The sequence below is a fragment of the Anguilla anguilla genome, chromosome 12 (genome assembly GCF_013347855.1).
Source record: "Anguilla anguilla isolate fAngAng1 chromosome 12, fAngAng1.pri, whole genome shotgun sequence".
NCBI lineage: Eukaryota > Metazoa > Chordata > Actinopteri > Anguilliformes > Anguillidae > Anguilla > Anguilla anguilla.
In genome coordinates, this window is record NC_049212.1 from 11,323,421 (window position 1) to 11,335,416 (window position 11,996).

The 11,996-nt window shown below is 43.4% G+C and overlaps 1 protein-coding gene across 2 annotated transcripts; it reads right to left on the reverse strand.

Moving 5' to 3' along the window:
• Positions 1-2: 2 nt before the first annotated feature.
• LOC118209062 (receptor-interacting serine/threonine-protein kinase 4-like) lies at positions 3-11,483 on the reverse strand. Of its 2 annotated transcripts, none has more exons than XM_035384189.1 (8): positions 11,207-11,483; positions 8,049-8,340; positions 7,059-7,207; positions 5,871-5,920; positions 4,024-4,182; positions 3,198-3,289; positions 2,475-2,712; positions 3-2,318 (listed from the first exon to the last, which is right to left on the reverse strand). In XM_035384189.1, the coding sequence occupies exons 1-8, from the start codon at positions 11,386-11,388 to the stop codon at positions 1,048-1,050; spliced, it is 2,433 nt and encodes an 810-aa protein (XP_035240080.1). In that variant the 5' UTR covers positions 11,389-11,483; the 3' UTR covers positions 3-1,047. The 2 variants fall into 2 exon arrangements, with proteins under 2 accessions (XP_035240080.1, XP_035240079.1); XM_035384188.1 differs by having other exon boundaries at positions 2,475-2,715.
• Positions 11,484-11,996: the final 513 nt, after the last annotated feature.

Sequence of the window (11,996 nt, forward strand, 5' to 3'; positions counted from 1 at the left end):
AATGTAATGTAATTGGAGACTCTAAATTGCCCATAGGTATGAGTGTGTGAGTGAATGGTGTGAGTGCCCTGCGATAGATTGCCAGGGTGTATTCCTGCCTCTCCCCCACTGCATGCTGGGACAGGCTCCCGCACCCCCTCTAATGGGTAGATGGGTGTTTTCGCTTTTGTTGCACGCTATATTTTTCCAGTCCAGACTTGAAAACAACTTGAAGAATTTCACTGCAATGCTGAGCTCATAACTGACTGCAGTCCCTTGGACACTCCAGAAACTGATTAATTTTGACCATCCAAGCAAACTCGGTTTTTATACAAGTAATTGAACAATCAGTGAATTCTACACTAGGTTTTAGGGTGATATAAAAAAATTGTGCACACAAGGGCATAGCATCAACAAAAGTGCGTTGGCACAGTGCAGTTGCCCAACATAGATCCAACTGTTTCCATTCCAGTGTGCTGAGCAAAGACATTCCTACCAAAAGTCCTGGAATGTGTTCAAAGTATGCCATATAATTGTTTTGCCTGAGGCAGAAAGTGGGGTGTGTTTTAGAGGGGTGAACCATTTCACCACAACAGACACAGTAACTCCCTAGAAGCTCCTTCCCAGTTCTGTGTGTTTTGTATTTGTGTGTCTGCAATCTGTTCACAAAATATAGCTCCATTTAGCAACACTTTTGTGCCCAAATATGCAAACTGGATGCAAGGGTGTGTGAGAACATTTCTCAGATGAAATCGAAGCAGGGCAACAACAAATTTAGCCAAAACAAATATGAAGTTATTCCCTTTCTCAAAAAATGCTTTGATTATTTAAAAATTGTAATCAATATCATCACTGTCAGCCCCAAGCACAACTTTTTCATCATTGCCATGATATGGTCAATGGCAATGTGAATAATCTGCGATCGCACATGCACTCTTTCAAGTACAATATGCACCGTCAGTGGTACTTTTCAGCCTGTCTAGTGAATATAATAGCTTTCTGGTTCCATAAATGTCAAACACCATCTCCTCATTTCAATGAAATCCCTTTCGTCCCTTCAGCACCGGCTTAACAGGAGGCCGATGCACAAAGAGGCCAAGCAGGATCCTGGGATACAGGCATCTCATTCTCTGTGTGCTTCAGGACCACTATCCCTGGCTGGAGGTGCGTAATCAAGGTGGGCTTGCTACTGTCCTCCTCTGTCGGCTGCAGTGCATTCTGGGATTCTGAGTTTTGGCAGTGTAGTGGTGTCTCTGCTCCTTGGGAAAGCAACATGCTGCCCATGTCCGTGTAACCTCCCCAAATTGCTGGGTGCAAAGGCTTCAGTCCCTGCTCACTGGGTACATCTGAATTCTCTGGAAAGCTCTGCTGAAGCTCGTTAACAATGTTGGAATGTCCCTCCTCTGCAGCGAGATGGCAGGGGGTGTGCAGGTCCTGGTCGACCGCGAGTGGGTCTGCGCCCTGCTCTACCAGCATCTTGACAGTGGGCAGGTGACCGCGTCGGGCGGCCAGGTGGAGCGCGGTGCTGCCTCTGGCGGTCTGGGCCTGGACCTGGGCGTGATGTTTGACGAGCAGCCTGGCGGTGCTGGTGTGGCCCATCTCGGCCGCCGAGTGCAAGGCCATACGCCCGTCGGCGTCGGCGAGGTGGACGTCCGCTCCCAGCTCGACCAGGATGCGCGCCACCCTGTACTGCCCTCTGTGGGAGGCCAGGTGCAGGGCTGTCCACCCGTCGGAGGTCTGCCCGTCGATGTTGGCCCCCGCCTGCTTGGCCAGCAGCTTGGCGATGGCCAGGTGGCCCTGCCAGGCCGCGAAGTGCAGAGGGGTCCAGTCGTCCTTGCCCAGCGCGCGGGTGTCCGCCCCACGGCTCAGCAGCACCCGCACCACGGTCTCCTGCCCGTGCTGGCAGGCCACGTGGGCGGGCGTGCGGCCCTCGAAGTCCGGCTCGTTGACGGAGGCGTTCCTGTCCAGGAGCAGACGGGCGATGTCGTCGTCGCCATTCAGGGCGGCGAAGTGGAGCGGCGTGTAGAGGTCCTCGTCCTTGGCGTTGGGGTTGGTCGTCTTGCGGGAGAGCAGCACCTCGGCGATGATCCTCAGCCTCTTCTCGGCAGCCAGATGCAGTGCTGTAGAGCCTCTGGTGTCGGCGGCATTTGGGTTAGCGTTATTAAGCAGGAGGAACTTGACCGCCTCCTCGTTAGCCATCTCAACGGCATAGTGCAACAAGCTGCGCCCATCCTCCAGCATCAGGTCCACATCCTGCGGCTGCAGGATCTTCATTAGCCTGGCCATGTCCTGCATCCTGATCACTTCACACAGCTTCTGCTGCTGCACATTCGGCACCCCTGAATGTTGAGAAAGCACAGGTTCACTCTATCACTGGGTACCAACAGCAAGGACTCAACACTCATCACAATAAGGCTCACAATGACATTCTGCTTTGTACAGAAATTACATTTTATTCATCCCTGAATTATTTGTCGGGCTAACCACTGACTTACCAGTGATTTCCTTTTCAAATGAAAGGTTGAGGGACTCCCGGGAGGAGAAGGAAAGGTCTTCCCCGGAAACTCCGGACTGCCTCTTCTCCACATTTTCCTTGCATGGAGTGTTCTTGTCTAGGACGCAGTCGAAGCTTTGGGAAATCCCAGAATCCACCTGGGTCAGCAGCTCGCTCAAGCTCAGGTCTTTTTCTGGAACCAGCACTGGATTTGGCTTCTCTGCCTGCACGTCGTCCCCCTGCTTTGGAGACGGGTGGAACATCATTTAGAGAACTGCAGTTTTAACCAGAAGCACAGATAAAAATGTAATCTCTGCAAATTGCTACCTGTATCTTAAATGCTGAAATGCAAGTATAAAATATGTACAATTACCAGGTACTGCACAAGGTTAGCCATCTTACCAAAAAAAAAAAAAAAAGCATCATTCCAGGGAAGCTAATGTCAGACTGCATGAGATATTTCTTGTAAAGCAAGACACCAAACAGGAAAGAATTACATCATCATTGAAGACTTTCAGGAATGCCATCAAACTACATTTTCTCAAATGTCACAAAGTACTAAACAGGGCAGATAGGGTCCAAGAGGAAAAAATCAGGTAAAAGACAAAATACAATACATTTATGACAATGCATCTATTACACAATTCACTTGTCTGGTAAAGCTAAGCCTACCGTTCAGTGGGAGCGAGCCTTGACAAATCAGGACTGGACTGACTGATTTTACCTGCTCAGCACAGCTTTGCTCTAGGTCAGTAGTCGGGTGTTTGGAATCCTTAGAGGGTTTCTCACAAAGATCCTCAGTCTCAGAGGTAATCTCTACAGAAGAAATAAGAGTATCCTAAGAATGAAAACACTGAAACTCTCCAACACAAGTCATAGCACGGATTGCAGCGTGGTATAGCGGTTAGGGTGAAGCCACAAATCCTCCAACAAGATCACCTGGCATTGCTCTTGTCTCCCATATTTGGTCATTTGTGGCCGTTATAAAATTTGAAATGGGAAACAATTTACACATCAGATCTTTAATCTGATTAATTACCTTCTGGTTACTTCACTGACTTTCCTCACATTGCCAGCTATCCCAACATACTTTGTGGACCAGAAAGGTGACCTCTCATTGAAAATGAATGGAGGCGATGCCATCACCCGAGAAATTCCCTTCTCGATGGAGGATGTGTGGCTTCACCCTAGGCACGCAGTGCAAAGGTTGAAGGATTAAATACACAGAGGAGTGTTTTTGTGCACCTGAGACACTTCTCAAAGTTAAAGTTAAAGTTTTGTATAGATCACAGTGCCTTCAAATGTCTCTCACCCAATTTTTTGTCCACAACCCACTTAATGAGCAATACATTTTGACCCTCTCCATTAAAATGTATCCTGATGTACGTTAAATTTAATTGTTTTCATGTGTCATGCATCCCACCTCCGCTGGCCGCTGCCACGACTGCCAGTTTGACGGCTTTGAAGCAACGGGTTAGCGCACAATCAGCACAGAATAGAGACTGATGGCCAGCGACGATGCTCGGAAGGCCCAGCTGTTCATTGCTCACCCAGGAAGCTGGGCCGGGTATCCGGGGAGCTGTGCCAACACCGCTGCATCAGCGGCAGGAGACGGTCGCAGTCCAGGGGGTGGGGGCGCGGAATGGCGGCCAGGTCCGGCCGTGCGCCCCTCACTACCTTTAGCATGATGTGCAGGATGTTGTTCTCTCCTGAGGAGGGCGGGGGGAGCGGTTAGGGTTACAGACATTATGCAGAACAGGGCTCCACACAACATTCATCCCAGGAAACCTGCCAACATGGCCCGTAATTCAAGGCTATGAGTTACTCAATACTGGGATTTATTGGCAGAGGCACTAACACTACCAGCTGACTTAGTGCCAAAGTTACCCAGTGGATCAGGAACAGATATATACAAATTCACCTTACAAAGGGAAACGCCAAAAATAAAGAAAAACAACTTGAATGCACAGCTGTTCATTTTCACAGTATAGGAAACTACTCAAGAACATCCAGTTTAAAAAGATGAATAAAACAGTAATCATTTGCAACAATGTTACCAGTTGTTCATTAAATAATGGTCCTGGTCCAACCAAATATCTTTGTTTTTTGTGTACAATATTTAAAATAAATGTCCACATAAAATGTTGGAAGGAACAGTTCCCATTGAGTTTACAGCCAACACATCTACACATGTGCTAATCTATTGTAATTCATGCCTAAAGAGAGCATAAAATGTTGACATGGACACAGTCACGAATGTTTAACTTTTACGATCGTTTTAGTTCTGCTCGACTTGATTCAAATCAGCAGACACTGGACAATTATACTGCTTTATGCCATGGAAATACAAATTAAATCTCTCTCTTGCAGCGCCGTGAAAAAGTATTTGCCCCCTTCCTGATTATTACTGCTGCATATTCATCACACTTGGTTTCAGACCTTTAGACAAAATGTAATATTAGACAAAGGGTATAGAATGACCTCTACTGCTCTCTCAAAGTCAGAAATCCAGCCTGCAGTTTATTAAATTCCTTCATCTGCAGGGGTGTTAGTTATTCCTGAGAAAACACTTGCTACTTGGGCCCAATCACGTGAGCAAACGCCATCCAGGGGTTTTAAGAGCATTGTAACCAAATGGATACTGTTTCTTTGTACTCCCACAAAATGAAATAATGAATGTCATGCCCTAGTGTGAAAGCTGTCACAGACAAATTTACAATCAGTGTGACTCTATTATTTTTATGTACTGACTGTTTAAAATATCTTAGAGATACTGTCATTACAGTTATGTGCGTTCATAACCAAAATAAAAGAAAATTAATATTGGTCTAATCTCTAAATAACTGCTTCACATTTGTACCGTGTCAAATTTCTGATGCGTATTTTTGCATTAAGTAATATAATATGAAATCTGGTTCTTTACACTCACGGCTGTTCCTGTACTGGAAGGCCAAGATCCTTTTGTGGGAATCTAAACATCATCTTGAAATATGCTTAAGAAGTTCATATGCATCACATTAGCCAGAAATAAGCAACAACTTGTCCAATCACATGATATGAGATGAGGAAAAAAAAGACTACCCTGCACAGAACACTGCTCTGACCGGCTTCCTTCATTATGACGAGACAATGTGCTTGAGGATGCAAAGAGCTGTCTTTATGAACATTTTGTCTAAAGATCTGAAACCACAGCGTGTGTCAAAAATACAATGATAAGAAATCAGGAAGGATTATAAGAAATAACATGTCTGTTTCCTGAAACAGACAGTTTGTGGTTTTCTTTCATTGGTCTACTTTGAAGATGAACCCGTGGGTCACAAATTTAAAGCTGCAGGTTGATGTTTTTGGGATACTTTTTTTGAAAGTATTTTAAAATGGTTTAAAATTTTACTATTACCCTGATATGGCTTCTTTTGGGTCAGTATTCCCCACATCACTATAGAAAAGCTGAAAAACACAAAAAAGAAGAAAGGATTATATATTTTACACTATTAAGCATTATTGTCTGTGTTGTGACATGCAAATGACAATCAGATGACAGCTACAAAATGCAAAAAATACAGAGCAGAGCTCCTAACTAACTAGATATATGCAGTAGACCACTAGTACACAACATTGTCGACAGGTCTCTGTTCACCATGTTATTTACTGAACAAAACCATGCCATGCAGTTTAAATCAGTATACTTCCGATCACAGACAAGTGTTCCACACATCCTCAGGGTATTTCACTTGCTTACTGGGACTCTGGGCGGTTACCTGTCCCACCCAGATAAAACATTTTTTACCCATAAGGGCATTCCTTCTGGAAAGTGATCAGGCTTGTCGCGGACTGTACTATTTAGAAGTACGAATATTTTGTCTAGTAAGTTCAGTCTTGCAAGCAGGCACAGATAAACATGAACTTACCAGAGGAGCATATACAATTGTGGAAATAATCTGAAAGCTATTAAACAGTTTAAGACCATTATGTAACTTTTAACTAGTGTGGTTTCTACTTTATCTATAAATTATTAAAAACATAGCTTGAAAACATACAGTATATTTACAAAGCAGTAGCAGGAAGCCAGTTTACTGAAAAACTGGATGCAGAATGGCCAGAACAATGCCTCAAGGGCAAAGTGTAAATCCCATAGAGGCTTACACTGATTGAGTTCAGCCAAAGGTCAATGAAATTTAGTCAGGTATGAATAGAGCTCTTAGCACCACTGCCCTGGAGGTGTAGCCCACGTGCATTTGCTAGGAAGCCTGTGTTGCTGCATTGTCCACCCCTACGGATGGAAGGAAGGAGGGCTATGAAACAAGGCTAGATGATACAATATAGTCTGAATGTAAGAATGTAACGTAAATAAGGAAACCATCAAAAGAGAAGCTGGAAAAGCCAGGGAGAGGGAATTCTCCTGTCTTTTTTTCTCTATTCTGGGACTTTTTTTTTCTGAAAAACGTTTTTCTGATTTCATTGCTCTCTCAGAAAAATGAAGCATTTTGACACATTATGTTGAAAACCTGTTTCCACGTGGCACTGTCCTGAATAAACTTTGATTGATTGACTGATTGATTGATTGAGAGTTGGTTTTTAAGTCCACCTGTACACGTCGTGCTTGGTGTCCGAGACTCGATCCTTCTCGATTAGTCTCTCTGGTGGGAGATAAGCGATGGTGCCACAGAACCCGTCGCGACTGATATCTTCATCCCGGGAGAGACCGTTCCATCTTGCCAGCCCAAAATCTGAGATCTGAGAGGCAGTACACGACACAAGTTAGGTCAAAATGGTAGCCAACATTTTTGAGCTTGCAGCAAAAAATAAATAAATAAATAAATAATACATTGCATCGGCAAGTCATCTACCACTTCTCACATTTTACAGAATTTGTGCTCCATGTCTACACGTGGAATTTACATGTTTCCTTCCATAAATTGACCAGTACCAAGATTTAGCTTACAATAAAAGTATGTTCCACTGACTTAAAATACAATGCCCCTGTGAGGTCCATAAAGACATGGTTTGCTCAGTCTGGTGTGGAAGAAATTGACTAGCCTGCACAGAGCCCTGACTTCAGCCCATCGAACACCTTTGGGAGGAAATGGAACGCTGACTACAAGCCAGGCCTTAACGTCCAACATTAGCACCTGACCTCAATAATGCTCTTGAGGGTGAATGGAAGTGAATCCCTGTAGCGATGTTCCAAAATCAAGTGGAAAGCCTTCCCAGAAGAGTGGAGACTGTTATAGCAGCTAAGGGGGGCCAACTCCATATTAATTCCCATGGATTTGAAATTAGATGTTCAGCAATATATAGGTGTGATGCACAGGTGTCCGCATACTTTTGGCTAACTAATAGTGGATATTAAAATGAACTGACTGTAACACAATCATAACAAAATTTATGTGAAACCTTCAACGTTTGGCAAAAATGCAAGAGTGAAGAGTGAAAACAAAATGTCAGTGTGTTACTAGATTTTTAACATCTATGCACCACTGTTGCACCAAGTAACATCTGTAACTGTAACATCTATGCACTACTATTGCACAAAGCTGACCAAAAAGAGCCATTGTCAGGCTATTGTGTGGTTGACCTTAACATGGTAGTGGGCATCCAGCAGGATGTTGGCGGGTTTGAGGTCCAGGTGCAGCAGTGGGGGGTTCATGCAATGCAGGAAGTTCATGCCCACGGCGGTCTCGTGGATGATGCGAAAACGCAGCTCCCACGGCAACGCCTCGGAGGCCAACAGTGTCTCCAGGGAGCCCGTCTCCATGTACTCCATCACCAGGCCCTGTGGGTCCCTGCAAATTCCATACACCGGAAGGATGCGGTGAAACTTCGCTGCCTCCATCTTCTTGGCTTCCTCCAAAAGCTCTGCATGCTCCCTGCAGGAGATAAACCAATGTGTCACATGGAGGAAACAAAACTGGGGCTATGGGAGATGCAGCCTAGGTGGGTTAGACTGCCCACACATATCCTGGAATGCCATGCCATACTTCTACTCATTTAACTCATGATACTTTTCCAGCTGAAATGTCATATCAGTCATCCTTCAGAATTAAATGCATGAAGCCCCACTAATGCAGTACAAAATATTACAATTAGGTTCAATAAATAATTATCCAAAAATAAAAATACTAGGGCACCAGTTAAAAAAAGCTTTGTTTCAGGACACCCTCTTGGTATAATTCATTAAAAATTTCCCCTTTTCTGGAAAAGGTCTGAACCCACAAAAGTAGGAATCTACAGAAAACACTATACATGGTGTTCACCAGAAGCAGGACAGCATATTTTGTGCCTAAAACCTGAAAGACTGGTTCTGCAGCTTTGCTTGTGGTCTCCATAAGCATTTGGCTGGCTATAATTAGCTGACTTCCAGGTAAAGTAGAGTGCAGTTATTTCATCAGTAGTGTGTCACTCCCTGCAGATGTGTAGAGTGGCTGTTAACCCTTTCACTGGAGCCACGTGCTTTTAGCTGAATGGGCTAACATGCTTTTCAGAAGAGTGATTTGGCATGCATGAGGATTTTGGCTCGATCACACTTGCTGGATCTTGTCTTTTACATAAGGTAAACTACACATGTGGCTAAATGCAGTGGAAACAGAATGGTGTCACATGAAAGTTCACTACACAACACCTGCCTTGAAAATTTATTGTGAGCTCATTTACAGTTAATTCTGTTAATAAAACTGCTTAAGTACCTGCTTGTAAAACATAATTAACTTAGTTTAACACGTTTTTCAACTGCAATTCCGTGACATTCTGCTTCAAAGAAAAGGTGACGTAAAAAGCAACTGATTGCCAATGGAGCTCTAGAAACAATACAAACACAAGGAGTGTTTACACCTGTACTCTGGCACCTGCAAAACCTTTATGACCTTGGCTGGCCTTTTTTTTTGTATGCCACTGACTGCCAGAGACATTCAGGACAAAACACATTCCAGACAAAATCATTTCACAATGACTCATTGTTTCAATTCAATGTGCAAAAAAACTTTGTCTATCCCTAATAGATAAATGAGGATGCTGTTCCAGCAGGGAAAACAGCCTCAATCAAGAATCTTGAATTGTAAAATGGGGAACATTCATTGCAGTATAATCACAAATATAATCGTAAATTCCTTATAAATAATCATAAATCATAAATCATAAATAATCATCAATAATCATGGAATCATAAATCAAACATTTTTTTAAGTGCCACTTTTACTGAAACACACTGTCAATACTTGAAAGAACATTAACAGAAATGCCTTGTAGCTTGGTGGAAAAGAGGTGATTTGAACACCCAAATGACAATGTGTCAGTGTCACCCATGTCAGCAAAGGAAGCAGTACAAAAGCAAAAAAGGAAGTTGCTTGTGTTTGCTCTGCTTATGATTCTACACACATAGATACTTCACACAACCAAGCTACAGCTGCAAAACTGTGTTGATAATAGATTTCCATTTTCACATGCTGAGAATGCTCATTGAAAGGAAATTAAAATATTAACAACCGAACAGCGAGACCTGGGCACCTATGCAGTACTTATCTCAATATCATAAGCTTTTAGCACTGCTCTAGTTACCTCACTGTGGCTGGTTTGAAAACAAAACAGCCCAGTCTACAGACTGCAGCCTCTGTAACATGTTTATCTCACCCCAGTGAGGAGACACCTCTTTCAGAGCTGTGAGAAAATATCGAGTCAACATCCACCACAATATATTCAAAAATATTCCACCCGCTTCTGTCGGATCAATAAAAAGTGCACTTTATGCTGTGAGATCAGAGAAGATTACTAGCAGAAAAAACAGATGGATTGCAAACATGATGAGATGCATTTCTAGGTGTACTGACAGCTGGGTCCATCGAGGTAAAGGTATAGCTATCCAGTGAAGCAACAGAATTGATTTTTTTTTCTTTCCACCAAGATCTGTATTCTTCCTGCGTGCAGGGCCAAAGACGGTGTGTGCTGCTAGGGCAAATTAAACTTTCCATCCATCCATCCATCCATTATCTATTCCCCCTTATTCCTGGTCAGGGTCATGGGAGGTGCTGGAGCCTATCCCAGCATGCATTGGGCGAGAGGCAGGAATACACCCTGTACAGTTTGCCCGCTGCAAATTAAACTAGGCACTACAGATTGATACCAAATCAATGTGCAATCTGCTTGGCTGATCAAGGGGAAATATATGAATAAAAATCAATTATTGGCTGATGAAAAAAAAAAATTCTGAATCCTCCCTGAGGTTATGCCATTGTTGATGTTTGTAGAAATCTCTTTTTAGAGTCAACGCCCCTGAGAGATCACAACATTCAGAATTTTAGCCTGAGGCGAAGTGGGAAAAACCCAAACACAGGAGGAGTGAGATGAAAGTCATACAGTAAGATGGAAAAGACCTGACTGCTGTGTAATGAAAAGGCAGGTAAACGGTAGGGAAAAAATATGGATGTGTGTAAATGCCTATATTGACATATCCATTTTTATTTCACAGTACAAAAAGCAAATAAAAGGAAACTGCGAAACACAATAATATCTATTGTCAGACAATCAAGTTAAACTAGTTTAATATTGAAACCAAAAACATGAATCTTGCTTTTCATTTGACGGAAGAATGCAGGTTTTCTTACGCATACCTAAATGCAAGTCTGCAATGGCATCTGTCGCCCAATTCAATCCTAAAATTCCTAGATAAGAATTCTTTTCACAAAGATGTAACTTGGTAAGAAGCACAAAAAGTGTTACTGTTACTTCAGAACAAACACTTACTTTTCGTCTATATGAAGGCTGGGAGGACACTTGATTGCCAGCCATGTTTTCCACTGCTCGTGCCGTACTTTGTACACTTGTCCAAATCCGCCGGAGCCAATCTTCTCCCAGCTCCCAAACTCAGCGGCGTCGAAGGTTTTCAGCAACCCCATTGTCCCAGCGGACTTCTCCGGGCCCTCCATGAGCTTCTCAAATGAGGCTACTTTCCAAAACAGCCCCCCTTTCTCCCCGCACAGTTCACACACCTGCCGTCACTTGCGGTCCTGGTCTTTTTTTGTTTGCCTTGCTTGGCGGTAAGTCCTGCCCCCTCGCCCAGGTAAACAAGGAGTGGCCTGATTGCAACATTTCCTGTGTCTGCCTTCCACTGGGGACGAAAAAAACCGACTGCAGACCGTAACACCTTAGCATTCCCCTGGGATTATTCATAGCAGCTCAATAACTGGTATGTTTTTAAAAAAAAATTTTAATAGGCTATATAATAGGCTGAATTGCAAGTAGAGTAATGTGAGATACTAGTGTGCCTCTGTATTTTCCAGTATATCTTTACACTGTAAATATTAAACCATTTAATCTGTGCACAGTGGGTAATATTTTACTCATTCCTCACAATGACCGTGACCGTTAGCATGTTAACCCATTCATTACCAGCGCACATGCAATGCACTTCACTCACTTCCTTGTGGTCACCTTCGATGTTACAGATATACTATTCAAGCTAATCTGAGGTCACAACTGTGACAATTACTCCCTCATCACAATGGCAAACGTGGACTTAGAAGCAGCTATAAAG

Excerpts from the sequence above, each read along its gene's own strand:
- LOC118209062 (XM_035384188.1), bottom strand. The coding sequence starts at position 11,388 with ATGGAGGGCCCGGAGAAGTCCGCTGGGACAATGGGGTTGCTGAAAACC. Across the intron at positions 8,341-11,206 it reads AGCCTTCATATAGACGAAAA|GGAGCATGCAGAGCTTTTGG; the intron begins GTAAGTGTTTGT and ends TATCTCCTGCAG. Across the intron at positions 3,290-4,023 it reads TACCCGGCCCAGCTTCCTGG|AGATTACCTCTGAGACTGAG; the intron begins GTGAGCAATGAA and ends TTTCTTCTGTAG.